We start from the raw sequence: 18855 nt of genomic DNA on the forward strand, positions 1-18855 counted from the left end.
ATTGGGTTCCTTCCGGTTGGTCCGGTGACGCACTTCCGGCAGGACCGAGTTCGCTCCCGGAAATGACCACGATCCCGACTCCCGGGCGGCTCGCGGCTGCTGGGCTCCTTCGGCATGATTGTCCTCGCCAACGCCGGCGCCAGGTCGTTGCGCGCTGCAGCGCGAGCCGGTAAGTGTTCGCCCCGCGCGAGCCCCGGTTGCCTTGGGACTCGGGTGGGGTGCTCTGCTCAGTTGCGGACGCCGGGGGCGCTCCGGGCGGGACGGGAGTCCAGCCTCCGACGGTGGGGTCGTGGGCACAGTGTGTGCCTGCGCCTGGTGAGCGTGCAGCGGACAGGAGTCCTCTTTCTCCGCTTCGGGCATGGTTAGGGGTTAACGAAGCCACTTTGAAAGCGCTCAGGCTGCTGTGCACGTGTAAATACTAAGATTTTTAATGGGCCCCGTTGAATAATGTGTTTTTCGCAGTCATTCCCTGCCTTTGGAGAGGAAAATACTTCAGCTCCGGGAAAGAGCCGGTAGAAAACAACCCGGTGACTCCGATGCTGCAGCATCTTGTGTACAAAATCAAGGCTACTGGCCCCATCACTGTGGCCGAGTACATGAAGGAGGTTTTGACCAACCCAGCCCAGGTATGTGGGTCGGGGAGCCCGAGGACCAGGCCCGCCCGAGCCGCTTTGCGAGGTGTGAGCCTGGAGGGGTGCGCGTAGACCGGAGCCCGAGCGTCTTCAGTCCCGACCGCCGGGCTCCCTTCCAGGGGAAGAGCCACCCCACGGGACCTGAGGGCCGATACGTGGATGTTAGTTGGTCAGGGCTGGATCAAGTGAGCGGCAGTGCCATTCATTATACAGGTGACAAATTCCACAGGTGTTCAGGAGACAGTGTAACCCATTGGATTTATGAGATGAGGGACGGATGACTCTTCTATCTGGGCTGATGGTAGATGGTGGAGTCCTTTCCCTGGGAAAAGGGAATGTAGAAGGGTAGGGAAAGATAAGAGCTCAGTCCGATATGTGAAGTTTACAGGACTCTGAGTGGAAATCGACGACTGGAAATAGAGCATATTGTGGATTTTTTTCCTGAGAATGGAAGGTCTGGGGCTTGACTGTTCTAGGATGAAACATGGTCACAGCTCTCTGGCCTGTATTTCCTTGTCTGCTCCGCTAAGGCAGTTGGTGAAAGCCAGTAGTCCTTTTATTTTAGAGTGTTCCACCTTTTGCTGAGTGGAAATACGAGTTCTGTGGAATTCTGGGGTTGGGTTGGCCTGTTGTTGGATGTGGAGTGGCCCACTGTCCAGGGGTTTAGGCAAGGCAGTTATGTGAGTTCTAACTGAAATTTAGCATTTTCTAACTAGGAGCATAGGCAACAACCAGTAGCATCAGTAATACCTGTGACTTTAATTAGCATCAGTGTAAATTGCTGATAGTGTCACATCACAACAGAGTGATCTCAAAACATTTGCTCATCTGTGCTCCAGAACTTTACTTATTAGGCCTTTGGCTCGATATTTTTTTTTAATACTTTTATCAAGAAGCACATATATTACTGTAGCACACATTTATTTTTACATATTTGATAAGTCTTTTTCATTTACTTTCTTTGGTAACCCTATGTGTTTTATGTCCTGTGCATTTAAAAACATTCTCTGAAGGGGTCCACCAGCTTCATTATACTACCAGACGGGTTCATAACACACACCAAAAATACACCTGAAATGCTTACTTATGAAGGAAGGATTGATGAATGTTCCCAAAATGAACGCTCCATGGAACCAGCACCCAGGTCAAGAAATGCCATGGCCACCAGGCAGGGTTAATTTGAAGCAGAAAGTGTGAGAATTTTGGGGAGGAGGCTGGAAGGATAGGCAGGGTTTTAGGAGCAGGGAGAGAGAAGGAGGGTGCTTTTCTACCAGTTCTGCAAAATGACTGTCACTTTCTAAAATTTAGGTAAAGATACTGTGATTATCTTGATTATTTAGAAGAGAGAACTTTCTTACTATGTAATTGTTTATTTCATTGTATACATTATGTATGGTTTTGGAGGGGTGTCTTAAAAATAGCCTTACTTGAAAATTGTTTTTTCCATTTTCTCTTTTTACTTAGGGATATTATGTGCACCGTGACATGCTAGGAGAAAAAGGAGATTTCATTACTTCACCTGAAATAAGTCAGATCTTTGGGGAGGTAATATCAATCTAAACTATAAAAGAAACTAGTATCACAAACATTTGAAAGCAGATCAAGTTGCCTTATTCTATGTAATAGTGTTTTACAGCTTTGTTTTTGTGATTCCTCAAAAGTTGTAGTTTTTTAGTAGTAAATATTGAGGGAATAGAAAGGTAACAGAGGAAAGGAAATGGTATAATGGGCAATGAAAAGTTTGTACTTTACATAGAAAAGGGAATGTAGAAATAAGGGGAACAAAAGTAAAGAGAAGGAAAAGAGATGGAGGTAAGGAAGTGAACCAGATGAAAAGAGAATGGGAGAAGGAAGAGAGAGAAAAGCAAGGGTGAGCAAAGAGGTAGACTGTACCCCAGAAGGAATTACTGGAATCAAAATGAGCTCTAAAGCCCCCAACTATAATTTGGCCATAGTTACAGTAGAAGTCTTCCTTTAAGAAACTTTGGATTCTTTTTAGGAATTCTAGTTTATTTATTTCCATATAATAACCTTTGATCAATTTGGAACTAAGAAATTGTATACAAGAGGAAGTAGAATTCAGGTATTAAAAAATATATTGCTTATGTGTAAGAGCCATGTAATTATTGAAATGATATCAAGAACTGGCATAGTTATATACATAATTATATATGTCTATTTGCTTTCAAATACTAGTACCTTTCTATGATAGTCCTACCTGTGTCATGGGACCTTTTATAGCGGAGGGTAACTTTGAACTACTTTCTCCAGTTATTAAAGCTTCCTAACTAGTATGTGTTGTAACATGGTCCCAGTGAATTTTCCTGTGTGTGCAACTATGTGGACATATTAAATACATATGATTGTTTGCAAACATTTTGCTTTCTGGCATAAAGTATGTATTTGCATGGAGTTTTATGTTGTGATATACTTTGATACTTTATAATACTTTAATGTAAGTTTTTTCTTGTCACAGCTGCTAGGGATATGGTTTATTAGTGAATGGATGGCCACTGGGAAAAGTGCAACTTTCCAGCTGGTGGAACTGGGTCCAGGTCGGGGTACCCTTGCAGGAGATATTTTGAGGGTAGGTATAAAAGAGTGTCTTAAAGTCTCATGTATGTGATTCTTACTACTTTTGACTGAGTTGGCAAACTTTGTTGATTTTCTAGGCTTTCAGTCCTATTTCCTTAATCTCATATTTCTTAACTAAAATATGGCAGAATAATACAGTGAGTGATTAGTTATTGTCTGTTTTATGGTTAAAATATGGGGGTGGGGCGAATGTGAAAGCTACAAGTATAGAACATTTAGAAGACATTATGGGAGATCATATTTGTCTTCTGAGTAGGAAAGAAGTTTTTAAATTATATATCAAGCACAACCCATAAAAGGAAAATGTTAATAATTTCCACTACATTAAAATTAAGAGCTTTTTGTTCTTTAAATAAACTACTAAGTTTTTGTTCTTCACAGACACCATAAAGAGAGTGGTGAGACAAACCATATGTTAGAGAAGTTCTTTGCAACCATATAACCAACAAAAAACTAGTAGTCTTCTAAATCAATGAGGTGAAAGATAACTCAATAGGAAAACCAGGTGGAATATGTGAACAGGCCCATCGTGAAACAGAAAACCCAAATGGCCAATACTAACAGAAAGATGCTCAGACTCATTGGTAGTCAGGAAAATTAGTTTAAATTGATGAGACAGCCCTGACCGGTTTGGCTCAGTGGATAGAGCATCGGCCTGCGGACTGAAGGGTCCCGGGTTCGATTCCGGTCAAGGGCATGTACCTTGGTTGCAGGCACATCCCCAGTAGGGGGTGTGCAGGAGGCAGCTGATCGATGTTTCTCTCTCATTGATGTTTCTAACTCTCTATCCCTCTCCCTTCCTCTCTGTAAAAAAATCAATAAAATATATTAAAAAAAAATAAATTGATGTGACAGTCCTGGTTGGTGTGGCTCATTTGGTTGGAGCTTTGTCCTGTACACCAAAAGGTCATGGGTTCGATTCCGAGTTAGGACACATGCCTACGTTTCAGGTTCAATCCTAGTTGGGATGTGTACAGGAGGCACCAATTGATGTTTCTCTCTCATATCAATGTCTGTATGTCTGTCTCTACCTCTCTCCTCCCTCCTCTCTCTAAAATCAATAAGCATATCCTCGGGTGAGGATAAAAAAATATATGTATGATAGCACTATAGCCTCAGAAATGGTAAGTCTGACAACACCAAGTGTTGGTGAAGATGGGGAAATATTTTACTTTCATTTGTTAAACACAATTCTAAATTTTATCATTAAGAAACCCAGTTCTATACTTTTCCTTTTTATTTTTTAATACATTTTTAATTGATATTTTACAGATAGGAGGGGAGAGGGATAGAGAGTTAGAAACATTGATGAGAGAGAAACATCAATCAGCTGCCTCCTGTACTCTCCCTACTGGGGATGTGCCTGCAACCAAGATACATGCCCTTGACCGGAATCGAACCTGGGACCCTTCAGTCTGCAGGTCAATGCTCTATCCACTGAGCCAAACCGGTCAGGGCTGTTCCTTTTTTATATACACTATGTTTAATAACTCTAATAGGCTATGATTCTTATAGACTGCTGGAGAGTGGCTGTGTAAGGAACAAATTTCTCTGGAACAAATTGTACTATAATGAGCAAATTATTGAGGTCAGTGGTTAGAAAACTGAAATTTAGCACATTGTATTTTGCCAATTTTTCTTCTTTTTTTATTTAGGTGTTTAGTCAGCTTGGATCTGTGCTGAAAAACTGTGACATTTCAATACATCTAGTAGAGGTGAGCCAAAAATTAAGTGAGATTCAAGCATTAACTCTGACTGAAGAGAAGGTCCCATTAGAGCGAAATGCTGGATCCCCAGTATACATGAAAGGTGTTACTAAGTCTGGGATTCCAATTTCCTGGTACCGAGATCTGCAGGATGTTCCAAAAGGTAATGATTTTCCATAGACTAATGAGAGAATTTTGATCACAACCCCTCACGGTAGTGAAAGAATTAGGCATTTTTTTGTTAATGTTTAGAAGAAGCAATTCGTTATCTTAAAAATGCTTAAACATTTTTTTCTTCTTCCACTTTTAAATAGAGTACAGCTTTTATGTTGCACATGAATTTTTTGACGTCCTTCCTGTGCATAAGTTCCAGGTATGATGGAAAAAAGGACATGTTTATAATTGAATAACAAAGGGCCTTGTGTTATAAGAATAAATATTTGCGGTATTTAATTATTCAGTATATAAACATTACTTGAAGTTAACGATATTGGAATTTCTCATGAATATAAATAATTGAAAAGCAAAAATGAAATATTAAGTAGAATTCTTAATTCTCATAGGATAATTATTAAAGAATTCTTAATTCTCCTGAGATAAAGATGCATGAGAATGTAAGATGCTAAATGGCTATACTACAATAAAGATTACTTTTAGCAAATATTTTTAAATTTCAAAGATTAGAATTTATCTTTATTCTTTCTATGAGAAGATTTAAGATTTGGTAGTAATGTGTGTACTGATAACTTCTAAGGCTAAGAGTCTGTATTATATAGCAACTTATTAGCAAAAGCTTCTGATTGGTGTTCCTAAGTCTGTCTTCCATTTTGGGGCACTTTCCAGGCTGCTTATTTCATCTTCCACAGCTCCACCTCTGATCTAAACAACATTAATAGTTTGTGTCTATCAGTCTACTCAGTATTTAGAAGAAATGAAGTAAAGCCATGAATTAATTTTAAGTGGTAAAGTGGTCTGTAAATATTACTTATCTATGTTTTGTGCTAAGAGGAGAAAACCAATAGTACTTTTTGCTGGTGACAGTTTTGAGAACAAACTTGCAAAAATTTGTCTTTATGTGTTATTTTGTGTTTAGAAAACCCCACAAGGATGGCGAGAAGTACTCATTGATATTGATCCACAAGTTTCTGATAAACTGAGGTTTGTTTTGGCGCCTCGTGCCACCCCAGCAGAAGCCTTCATACAAGTAGGAATAAGTTTATTTTTCTTCTTAGTTCGTTACCAACCAAGTCTTATTTTCTGAGTTACTATTTTAGAGTTCCTTTATAGGGGGAAGTAGATGCTTGCAACCAGTGAGGTGCTTTTTATTAACAAAACAGTGCAGAGGCTCTAGTCGGGAGAATGGGTTAAAATCATTTCTTAGCTATGTGACCTTCACTGTTATGCAATCACAGGTAAAGTTAATAAGCACTTGTCTTGTACCTTCTCCGTTGACCTGTCAAATGTTGACAATATTGTCTCTTGACCTGAAGGGTTCGACGCCTGTGAAAACAAATGTAATACAGTGTAAAGTAACAACAATGACAGTATTTATTGAGTACTTTGTATGTATTACTCTGTATTTTCTCACTTAACTCTCAAACAACTCTAATGCTAGGAAGAGAGTGCCTTTTTTCTCTGATTCTAGATCGCCAGAATGGTATTTTACTACTGTTTTCTCTTGACTCTAAGGAATAATCACAGGAACTCATCTTAGGGTTATGCTTAAAGGTTCAAAAAATCCTGTACTTCCCAGCAATGTTTGGGCTCTAGCTAAGACCTTCTAACTCAGAAGTTATCAGTTTTAAAAGCACAATATTTTTTAAACATGAATCTATAAATTTTGTGGTTTTTTTTTTTAAAAGCATAAGTGAAAATATCAGCCTAAATGCTTGTAAACATTTCTATTTTTTCATTTTCTGGCTACTTAATTTTACCTGAGTGGAAACAAATTCATAAAGCTACTAAGAGCCAAGTTCCTGGCACTGGGAGTTGTGATTCTTTTTAATTCTTGACTTAAGTAGTATTCACTTATGAGAGAGAGAGTGATGATTTTCCTCTCATTTGAATGGGGCGAATGATAATAGAGTCTGTCATCTTGGAGAGCAGGCTGAGATAGTAAGAATGTCATTGTAGTACACTGAGCTGTGTCAGCTTAGCCTGAGGTAACTAACCTCGTGGTTTTCATAATTAAATCACAATAACTTATTTAATAGCACTGGGGTCAAAACAAAAAATCGAAATAAACAAGAAAAAAGAACAAAGCAAAAGAAAAAAAGTAGCAGGGGGAGGTAAGTGGTTTATTGTTTCATGTAATCCTCACAAAAGGTCTGGTACATAACGTAATGAGGAAGAGGACTCCAAGAGGTTGAGTAACTTATTTCTAGTAAGCAGTAGGAAGAGCTGAGACTCATAAGCTAGTTTTTCTGACTTCGTACCTATTAGACCTGTGCCATTACAGGCAGAAACATCAGGGTCGATACTTCATTTCTAATAGGGTGTTAGGAGGGGCAAGAATTAGTGTATGTTTTACTAATGAAAAAAAAGAAATTTTCATTATCTCAGGAATTAGTGAAATTTCATATATACTAGTCAAGCTAATGAGTATTAATTTTGTCATTTCACTTTTTAAGCTAATAAGCACTTATTGAGGACCCTTTGTTACTACCTGAACATCTTGGGAAATAAAGGCCCCGGGTGCATTGGCACTAGTTCATAAGCTGAAGTTTCTAGATATAGAGCTTATCATTGGGACCTGTAGCCCCAACAGAGGCATCATCATATACTTGTTTATAGAAATACTAGAGGCCCAGTGCATGATTGAATCATGCACGTGTAGGGTCCCCTACACACTTTTGCTTTCGATCGCGGGGGAGCTGGGTGCCTGTCCGCTGGTGTACCAGGCCTTTCAGAAGCCTCCGGCTCGGCGGAGGCTTCTGAAAGGCCTGGTGCCGGAGCAGACAGGCACCCAGCTCCCCCGCTTTTGATGGTCCGCGGTGGGACGTGAGCTTGCTGCCCCAGAGGCCCCTTCTGTTCTGCAGCACAGCCATGCGCAGACGCTAAGCTCGCGCTGCCGTGAGCTCAGCGTCCTGCTGGCCCAATTGGCTACCCCGGCCACCCTGAGTCCCGCCCCCTGCGCCTCCCGCTGGCCCAATCGTGGGCGTAGCGGAGTGATGGTAATTTACATGTTACCCTTTTATTAGGTAGGATCTTTGTAAGCTTAGTGGTGGCATCAAAGAACCAAGGAGTTTTGTATAACGAAGAGGATGACTTGTGAAAAGTTGAGTGTACAGAACATGTTCATATTGAGAACAAATTTATTTTTGTTGTAAATACGAAATACTCAAAGTAGCAAAACCTGCAAATACAGAAAACCTGAAAAACAGGAATCAGTTCTTTTGAATGATGCGTTTTCTTTCAACTGTTCCTTACCAGCATGATGAGACAAGGGATCATGTGGAAGTGTGTCCTGAGGCTGGTGTTATTATTCAGGAACTTTCTCAACGCATTGCTCTTACTGGAGGTGCTGCCCTGATTGCTGATTACGGTCATGATGGGACTAAGACAGATACCTTCAGAGTATGTATCATTCAGTAACACGACTTGTCAGAATTTAATTGGTATGATTTACTTAGTTACCAATTGTTAGTTTTGAAGCTCATTTAAGATCTTCATCTTTGGTTTCTATAGTGCTTCACAATGTTGTATTACATTATTTTATAATTAATATTCACATTATAATTACTCTTAACTCTAGATCTTATTCCTAAGCCTAACTCCACTGTCCAACTTTCCTTTGAACAGGGTGTGAATTGTCTACATTCTTCCTTAAGTTGCAGAACCTAGGTCTGCATAGATCCTAGTAAGCATCTACATATACAAATGGAAAATTTTGCCTGAAGTTTTTTAATATTCTACCCCTCCTTCATTTAAAGAAATAATTTGGTACTTCTTTGCAGATTTGATCTAGCTACTGTAATGATTCAAACTTTTCCTATAAGATTTGCAATATTTTTTTTTCTCCAGATGTATTTTATTCTCCCTAAACATCCATTCTTAAATTATTTGAATATGATCAGTTATGTTCAATTTACTTTAATTGAAATATATTTAACTAGATGCTATTAGTCATTTTCTAAGTCTCTGGTTCTCAATTTTTAACTTTATTGCATCTAAGTAAAACCTAGTTAGTGTATTAGAAATGCTGATTTCCTAGCCTTACCTCCAGGATTCTGATTCACTAGGTCTGGATAGAGTCTAGTAACATAGTCTCAGGTGGTTTTGAGGCACCTGGTTGATGGTTAGACTTTGTAAAACAACATCAAGGTTCTGGTAACGTGGATTCGTCCAGAGGATTAATGAGATCTCCTCTATTCACGGGCAGTCATGAAAATGTTAACTGTGAAGGATAGCAGCATCTTCAGGCACTCCAACACTCTGCTTTATATTGGGTTTTCCACATAGAAAATGGTGCTACTGCATTAACAGTGTGTAAACCACTGACTTAAGCCATATTTTCAATGGTTGTTATATAAATTGTACTAAAATAGCACTTCTTTAATCTTGATAATAGCATAAAAGGACAAAAACTTATCATTTTAAAAATTATGTTCAAGGGGTTTTGTGGCCACAAGCTTCATGATGTCTTAATTGCCCCAGGAACAGCCGACCTAACAGCCGACGTGGACTTCAGTTATTTGCGCAGAATGGCACAGGGAACAGTGGCTTCCCTGGGTCCAATAAAACAACAAACGTTTTTAAAAAATATGGGCATTGATGTCCGGCTAAAGGTAATGGTTTATTTCCGTATATTAAATATTGTAAATTCACAGTATTTCCAACAAATAGTTAAAAATTTACCTGGCCTAAATGTTCTTGTAGTTAGCCAGTCTTCAGCAGCGTAGGATTTAGTTTAACCAGGTGGCATGGGGCGGAGCAGCCTTCGTTTCATGCATCTCCATATGAGGTGGAATTAAGATTTTCAAGTAGTGTTCATGTTCACTAAGGAAACTCAACCGCAATTATGAGTATGAATGTTATAACTGTTCTGGGGACATTTTTACCTTTCAGTGTAGATGAGACCATCTGGGAACATTTGTTAAACATACAAATTCATAGGTTTGTGTCATAGCAACCTATGTTTTTAATAACTACCCCATGATTTTGAGGCAGAAATAACATTTTAAACACTGCTTTATTGAATAGCTAATAGTCATTATTACTACATATAACTGGAAATCCTTTCTTCTGTTTTTTACCAAGAAGTTATTTTCTTTTCAGGTTCTTTTAGATAAATCCGCTGAGCCATCACTGAGGCAGCAGTTACTTCAGGGGTATGATATGCTAATGAATCCTAAGAAGATGGGAGAACGATTTAACTTTTTTGCCTTGCTGCCTCATCAGAGACTTCATGGTAGAAGCCATGAGATAAATGCAAATCAGTCAAAACCTTCTCCATCACCCGTGGCTGGATTTAGTGAACTTACTTGGCAGTGATATTTCAGTTTGGACTTTTAGTCCCCAAGTCTACCTAAGAAACTAAAATAAAGGAAATGAATTTCATATATCACAGGTAAATTAAGGATTTTATTTCTTCACAGCCAATAAAAACAGCCCATCTTATATACAACTAATGCCCTGGTGCACAGATTTGTGCACATCTTAATTAAAAGGTGGCCGGTGGGGTGGGACTGGGTGAGAGGGGCCGCACACACCCTGGAGCCAACCTCCTGGGGTCCCTCCCCGGCCGGCTGCACCTGGAGCAGCGCTGCGGCTCAAAGGGCACCTGGGGAGTGAGTGGGGTTCCTCCGGCAGGTGGGGGTCCCTCGGTCTGGCCTGTGGTGATCAGGCCAAAACTGGCTCTCTGACATCCCCCGAGGGGTCCTGGATTGCGAGGGTGGTTCTCGGGTGACGCACCCCGGAACCAGGCTCCCTCCTCTCTGGTTCCAGGGTATGTAACATGAGAACTGCCGCTGCCAAGTCACCACAGCTTGGCAGCTCCTGCATTGAGCGTCTGCCCCCAGGTGGTCATTGCGCGTCATAGCTCCCGGTTAGATGGTCGGACGGTCGCTTAGCCTTTTATTTATAGATAGATACAACTAAACGTTGATCTTTTTTTTTTCCCTTGTTAATCCTCACCCAAGGATATTTTTCCATTTATTTTTGGAGAGATTGGAAGGGAGGAGAGAGGGAAACATCAATGTGAGAGAGAGACGTTGATTGGTTGCCTCCTGCATGTGCCCCAACCAGGCCAGGAATCGAGCCTGCAACCGAGGTACGTGCCCTTGACAAGAATCCTGGGACCCTTCAGTTTATGGGCTGAGGCTTATCCACTGGGCCAAACCGGCTAGGGCTAAACACTAATCTTTTAAAGTTATTTTATTTTTTGAAAAATTTTTTATTGATTTCAGAGAGGTAGATAGAAACATCAATGATAAGAGAGAATCATTGATTGGCTGCCTTCTGCACGTACCCCACTGGGGATCGAGCCTGCAAACCAGGCATGTGCCCTTGACTGGAATTGAACCCGGGACCCTTCAGTCTGCAGGCCGATACTCTATCCACTGAGGCAAACCGGCTAGGGCTAAATGTTAATCTTTTAAAGTTATTTTAACTCTGGGAACAAATATGCTTTCTTATGTGTGAAACTGGGTTTCTTTTAGTAAATAAAGCTAGTTGCTATATTTTTACTTTATTTTAAAAAATAATCATGAACACTGATTGGAAAACTGGAAACAACCTAAATGGCCATTTACAGGGGACTGATTAAATAGAACCATCTACTAGTATATGTTTTTAAATCATGTAGAGTGGTATGTTCGGACATGGAAATATCTCTAAGACTTAGTAAGTGGAAAGAGTAGGGTGCAAAATGTTTTATAGTTATGATTCCATTTTTGTTGAAGAAAAGCTACATTTAAAGAAATGCTTATAATTCCACAGGAATATTTTAGTACAGATTGGTTTTCTGTTCTGTGATACTTACTTGTATATAAGAAGGAAAGGATGTCCAATAATCACTATTAAACTTCGCAATCTAGAAGAGGGTTTTAGAGGTGGAAAGAGCATTTTTCTTTGTTCTCTTTTGAAGTATTTGGATTTTTTACCACAGGCTTCTGAGAATTTTATAATTAAAAATAAAATTAGATTTTAAAAAGTTTAAAAATCACAATAAAACCAGTAAACATGTATTTACAATGTGAGTTAAATGTAGACTACCTAGGAGGTATAAGTTTCCAAATTGAGCTAATTCTCCCTTATTTTCAGATAAATGTCAAGTTTTAGTTTTATTAAGTTCTCATGTTTTAGTTCACAGAACTTTTATATTAATACCAGACACATGGACTTTCTGAAGAAGTGCTATTTTAGCAACACAAATTTACAAGTGAGATTAAAGGAAAAGGATATTAGCCATGTGTCTTGAACTATATTGGAGTTCACTGGCAGTGATGAACTGTTGCTTTTTATTGCTTCTTTGGCTTAACTGAGTTAGCGTTCTGTGTGTCACTCTAAAGTAAAAGAACATGGAGGCCTTATTTTTTCATACTGTCCAGCCTTGGGCCATTCTTAGCCACCCTTATTCTATTTCCATGATTCTTTTCCCCTCAAAGTCTTGGTTGGGACAATTTTTAGAAGGTAAGAAAGCCTGTGGAAAACTGGAAACAACCGAAATGACCATTTAATAGGAGAGTCAGGCAATGCCTTCTATCTTAAAACCTAGGAAATTCACTTGGTATTAGGTATAAGTTAAAGCCTTCTGTCAGCGGCAATAGTGGATGATTTAAAGGTAGTGCCTAAAAAATTTATAGTTACAATTATTCAGACTTTAATTCCAAGAAATGAGACCTCTAATTACCTCAAATTGCATATCAAATTATAATAATGAGTTATTTATTTTAGCCAGTTAAAAAAATCATTATTCTTAAATATAGCATTAGTTCCATTTACAAATACTATTTCCAAAATAGTTCTCTTACCAAAGCCTGGGGAAATAACACAACCAAATAAAATTTTTTTTGGATATCTCGACTAGAGATAGGCTCAGGTTTTCACATGGAAAAGTATGGTGATATGGAAATACATTTTATTATTAAGCTTTTTTGAGGATATTTACAAAAAGTGGGATGTAACAAAAAATATAAAAATGTACTGAACAGTGTCATTATAGACTACTTTGTACATTATCAAATGTTTCTCACAATTATTTTTTATACAAACACAACTGATTTCAAGACCAAAAAAAAGGTTATGCAGGTTATACAGTATCTGGAGTAATTACTCAACTCCAAATTATCTGACAGTGCCTTTACAAATTTAGAAAACTTCTTAGGCATTCAACAACAAAAAGAGTGCAATAATTCCATGGCTTGTAACGTTTGATTATATAAGTATAGCAAACACCATTCCAGTTAATTTTCACCTTATGTAGTAAAACCATAATAGGATGCCTACTGACTCCTTTTTAGCACACTGATATAAACAGACTTTGGAGAAATTGGGGAAGTCATCTATCCTAGGGAAAACACATTTGTAAAAGGTTTTGTAGAATTTGAGTTTTCAAATTCCTGAGAGAATGAAATCCTGAGGGACGTGGACTGTCTCCCGGAGCCCTTTCTGGGGAAGCAGTATAACAAAACGGTCAGAAGGGACTCGAGAGCCACACTGTCTGGGTTCAAATACTAACTGTGTGAACGTCAGCAACTAGTTAATCTCCCTGTGCCTCCATTTCCTTGTTTGTGAGATGGGGTTCATTATGCACTCAGCTCATGACTGTTGTGAGTGTAAGGTAACATCTAAAGAGCTCAAAACATAGCAACAGTGCATGTTTGCTACTACTCAAAGATTGTGAAAAGTTCTCTGACTCTTTGTTAAAAGAGGAACAATCTTTTCCTTTGCTACCTCTAGTTCAGTGGGTAGTGACAATCAACACTTGTATAGTTTTTAGCTTATTGACTATGTTCATATATAACATCTTTAAAACACCGTGAGGAAGGTAGAGGCAAGAATTATGATCTTCATTTTGTAGGTTGAGGAACTCGAGGCTCAGACAAATTGTCACCTGGCCAGATCAAAATAACTAATAAAGGGAGCCAATACTTTGTAAGACTTAAACCCAATCTTCTAATTCCAAATCTTTTGCTCTTTTTGGAGGGGAAAAAAAAAGTTTACTGAAGAATGAAGAAACAAAAAGCCATAGATTTTGTAAGTCCCAGATATTAAATTTTTTGGGGGAAATCTATTAGTAACTTTTAAAAGCTATGAAGTCTAATCTCTTAAATCACGTATCTGAGCAGAAAAAAACTTATTTAGCTGGCTGCTGGAGCTGAAATGTTTTAAAAATACTTATCCTTCCATTTGCTCTGCTGGTCATATAGCCCTACCCTTCTAAGGGTTTTATGCTCAATACAAACTGTTTAAAATAACTGATTTAAAAACATTCTAGACATCTGTACAGCCTTCCAATAAGCTAAGGGAAGAAAAAAAAGGACATTGTTTGCTATTCTTTCCTATAGTTTTAACTGACCCTGCACTGGTGTTACTTTTAGTATATATTTAATTTCCTCCCTCAAATTAGTCAACCCTGTGTTAAGATAAATTATATAATTATAGTTTAGATCTATACCCATTGAATGCTGGAATCTAATTGTGGCATCATAGTGGTGTCAGTGGGAACATAATTAGCAGCAGAGTTGAGCTATGAGAAGACATACATAGTAACTCATCACTCAGATCAGCAGTTCCTGGTTTTGTAGCATCAGTTGTCCAAAATTATCTTAGAGGCTATTATAACAAAAGGTGACAACTTAATTTTTATGTTGTAGAGAGCATATTCAGAGTTTCAACTCCCAAACAGTTAGAGATCACTGTTTTGGAGTCCTGATTGACCTAAAAAAGAAAGGTAAAATAGTCCAGCGTTTCTTTTTTAGGCAGATATAAAAAAAAACCTCAATCCCTCTAGGGTCAGTTAAACAAATGTTTAAAGTCTTCATAGGAAATCATATGCCAGCAGCCTCTCTGATAGCTCTTTACATTTAATTGTTTAGTAATCAACCTTATAACTCTTGTATGATTTGGTCAAGCTATGTAATAACTGGATCCTAGCTTGCCTATCTGTCCCCTTTCTTGAAAATAATATAAGAACAGGAAAGGGAAGATAAATTAAGTGCCACTATTGTACTAAAGTGAAGGATTAGGAAAAAAAATACAAAAAACCCCAGTTATTTCTTATGCTCTAAAAATTTATGAAAAGCTTCATCCTGGTGTCATTATGTGTCTTTATCACTGTTTCCCTCTTGTACCTACTCATTATGAACTACAGTATTGGTGTCACTGATTCCTTATCCCATTTCCTCATGTCTTTGCATCCCTGCAGATGACAACCTCCAAAGAACAACAGTTGTGCAGCAAAATATCAGTCCATAAAATGAAATCTTTCCTTATTGAAGTTAGCTCATTGATAATTAAGGATCTTCTTCCATGTCGTCTGGATTGGGAGCCATGATGAAGTGCTTTGGGTATACAAGGTTGTGTGTGTACGCATGTATTTCCCAGCGGGCATCATCACTTTCATGTGTGATGTAACGTTCACCAATGCGAGTTTCAAATTCTCTAAGGTCAAGCCAAGTCTGATAGTCCTAAAAAAATAAAGTGACTATGAACTATAAAAGAAACAAAATCCGTCAACCTTTATTTTTAGCACCATCCTATGTAATAAAAGAGTAATATGCAAATTGACCATACCTGCTATACCCATAAGCCACACACACCAGCCAATTAGGAGCGAGTATGCAAATTAACCCAACCAAGATGGCTGCAGCCACAGAGAGAGCAGGAGGCTTGGGTTTCCCTAGCAATGAAGGAAGCCAAGCTTTCTGCCTGCCCTGGCGGGCCCAGGCCTCCGCGCAAGGCTACAAAGTTTTAATTATAGAAGATAAATAAATCCCAACAAAAATGGTGGCAGCCACAGAGCTGGAGAGAGCAGGAGGCTTGAGTTGCCCCAGGCGATGGAGGAAGCCAAGCTTTCGGCCTGCCCTGGCCTGCAATGGCCTCCGCTCAAGGTTACAAAGTTTCAATTACATAAGATAAATAAATCCCAGATCCCAGGGCCTCTGCTTGGGTCGCCGGGGGGCGTGGCCGGCCTGCAAACAACCACAGGCCCCTTGCCCAGGCTGCCCCACGCCCCAAGGGAACTCCCACTCTAATCTGGGACACCCTTCAGGGCAAACCAGTTGGCCCCCACCCATGCACCAGGCCTCTATCCCATCTAATCCTATCTAAAAATAATAATATGCAAATTGACTATCACTCCAACACACAAGATGGATGCCACAAGATGGCCAGCAGGGGAGGGCAGTTGGGGGTGATCAAGCCTGCAGGGGAGGGCAGTTGGGGGTGATCAAGCCTGCAGGGGAGGGCAGTTAGGGGTGACCAGGCCGGCAGAGGAGGGAAGTTGAGGGTGACCGGGCCTGCAGGAAGGGCAGTTGGGGGTGACCAGGCCTGCAGGAGAGGGTGGTGAGGGGCAAACAGCCTGGCAGGGGAGCAGTAAGGCATCAATCAGGCTGGCAGGGGAGTAGTTAGGGGGTGATCAGGCTGGCAGGCAGAAGCGGTTAGGGACAATCAGGAAGGCAGGCGAGCAGTTGGAAGCCAGCAGTCCTGGATTGTGAGAGGGATGTCCCAGATTGGAGAGGGTGCAGGCTGGGCTGAGGGACACCCCCCCCCCATGCATGAATTTTGTGCATCGGGCCTCTAGTAATCATATACTTGACAAGCTCCTACTCGTAAGTACTTGGTATAAAGTAAGTTCCATTTGTAATATTTTAAATTATCAATGTTAAAGATAAATACTTTTTCAAACTGAGTATGAAGAAATTAACTAGTTTCTAAAGTTAAAAAAACTGTCTCAGGCTTCTGAGGTGGCTAATAATTACTAAAACATTCTGTTCTATACTATGAGAGGTCTATGACTTACTCCTTAAAATAGGGGAAAGTGCTTAGCTAGAATCTTTTATCAGGGTAATTTAATAGGCCCTGAGAATAATTATGATTGCATTTGTTTTTAAGTTAATTCTACCCCTCACTGGTTTTACAATAGTTCTAAAGCTTCTCTCTTTATACTGAAGTTTGGGGGTAACTTTTTAAAAATCTATACAATAGCCTTTGGAGGAATTAAGGCAAATGTTTCAAATGGCATTTCCAATCTCTTCAATGCAAATACGGACCTTTGAATAGAAATTTACTTAGAAGTAAAATATACTTAAAAATAATGCGTTAAGCTCATTGTACAAAAAAGTGAAATGAACACATAAAGCCCCATGAAAGGCAAATTCATTGCTTTCAGTTTATGGGAGTTTAACTGCCTATCAGTTCTGCACTTCAGTGGCGTATTGCAAGAACTTTCAAAGTTTCAGCCACAGTACATATTAATCACTATAGAACACTTGCATTATTCTAAGATGTGTAGAGCCTGTTGATCTTACAGTAGTTTCATTAGGTAAGAGAAACCACAATGATCTGCTCAAATGAGGTTTGACAAAGAGATACACTTTTTTTTTTTACCTGCAGCCAGGGATGACTAAGAGATTTGTCCACACTGTAACGTTTTCTCATCTTCACTTGAAGTAGGTTGTTTATCAAATCAATTGCTAAGGAAAATACAAAATTAGAAGCATGAATTTGGGAATACAAAGCACCCCAAACCTGTGGCACTGCCTGGAAGGCAGTTCAATCCATTGAAATACGTAGAAGGTGGAAGATTTTTTTCCCCCTCAAGGAAATGGCCTTTAAGCTAACATGTTAGTGACCCATGAAACTGTTTACTGAATTTATAGCATATCTGTTTTATTAAGGAGGCAATATAAAATACAAGTTAAAAGTATAGGCTCTGATAGGAATAATTAACATTATTAAAATTTCCATACTACCCAAAGCAATCTATAGATTCAATGCAATTCCTATCAAAATATCAGTGTTGTATTTCACAGAACTAGAACAAATATTCCAAAAATGTATATGGAACCACAAAAGACTCCAAATAGCCTAAGCAATCTTGAGAAAGAAGAACAAAGTTGGAGGTAATCTACCTAATATCCAACTATACTATAAGGCCATAATAATCAAAACAGCATGGTACTGGTATAAAAACAGACATACAGATCAATGGAACAAAACAAAGCCCAGAAATAAACCCATGCCTTTATGGTCAATATTTGAGGCAAGAACATACAATAGGGTAAAGACAGTCTATTCAATAAATGGTGTTGGGAAAATTGGATATGTGCAAAAAATTGAAACTAGATCACCTATTCATACACAAGAATAAACTCAAAATGAATGAAAGACTTAAATGTAAGACTCAAACCCATAAAAACCCTATTAGAAAAGATAGGCAGTAAAATCTTAGATATTTCTTGTAGGAATATTTTTGTGATACATCTTTTCAGGCAAAGGAAACAAAAAAAGTAAACAAATGAGACTACATCAAACCAAAAAGCTTTTGCATAGCAAAGGAAACCACCAACAAAATGAAAAGACAACCCACTGAATGGGGAGAACATATTTGCCGACGTTACATCTGATAAGGGGTGTTAATATCCAAAATTTATAAAGAACACCACCACAAAACACAATCCAATAAAAAAAATGGGCAAAGGACCTGAATAGACACTTCTCTAAAGAGGATATACTAGTACAGATGGCCAATAAACATGAAAAGATGCTCAATGTCACTAATCATCAGAGAAATGCAAATTAAAACCAAATGTGCTATCACCTCACACTTGTCAAAATGCCTATCAATAAATCTACAGATAACAAGTGGTGAAGATGTGGAGAAAAGGGAATCCCATGCACTGTTGGTGGGAATGCAGATGGGTGAAGCCATTATGGAAAATAGTACGGAGGTTCCTCAAAAAATTAAATATGGAAAT

General features: G+C 39.0%; 2 protein-coding genes across 2 annotated transcripts in view; one reads left to right on the top strand and one right to left on the bottom strand.

Moving 5' to 3' along the window:
- Positions 1–13: 13 nt before the first annotated feature.
- On the top strand, positions 14–15428 carry NDUFAF7 (NADH:ubiquinone oxidoreductase complex assembly factor 7). Its single transcript, XM_079792740.1, has 11 exons — positions 14–169; positions 463–626; positions 2097–2177; positions 3109–3219; positions 4883–5096; positions 5248–5306; positions 6027–6137; positions 8366–8509; positions 9547–9720; positions 10211–10502; positions 15303–15428. Exons 1-10 carry the CDS (start codon positions 115–117, stop codon positions 10424–10426), a joined length of 1329 nt encoding a protein of 442 aa, XP_079648866.1. The 5' UTR covers positions 14–114; the 3' UTR covers positions 10427–10502; positions 15303–15428.
- The window catches only part of PRKD3 (protein kinase D3), a 61047-nt gene continuing 55185 nt past the window's right edge, over positions 12994–18855 (bottom strand). The window contains exons 18-19 of the mRNA XM_079792739.1: positions 17486–17571; positions 12994–15564 (exon numbers count right to left, since the gene is read on the bottom strand). Of these exons, the coding sequence (XP_079648865.1) occupies positions 15391–15564; positions 17486–17571 (260 nt within the window). The 3' untranslated portion in view covers positions 12994–15390. The remainder of the gene's footprint in view (positions 15565–17485; positions 17572–18855) is intronic.

The sequence above is a fragment of the Cnephaeus nilssonii genome (assembly GCF_951640355.1).
Source record: "Cnephaeus nilssonii genome assembly, chromosome: 15".
Lineage (NCBI taxonomy): Eukaryota > Metazoa > Chordata > Mammalia > Chiroptera > Vespertilionidae > Cnephaeus > Cnephaeus nilssonii.

Bases quoted from the DNA above. Each gene is read 5' to 3' on its own strand.
- NDUFAF7 (XM_079792740.1), top strand. From the start codon at position 115: ATGATTGTCCTCGCCAACGCCGGCGCCAGGTCGTTGCGCGCTGCAGCG. The intron at 3,220-4,882 runs GTAGGTATAAAA...TTTTTTATTTAG, and splicing joins TTGCAGGAGATATTTTGAGG to GTGTTTAGTCAGCTTGGATC. The intron at 8,510-9,546 runs GTATGTATCATT...ATTATGTTCAAG, and splicing joins CTAAGACAGATACCTTCAGA to GGGTTTTGTGGCCACAAGCT.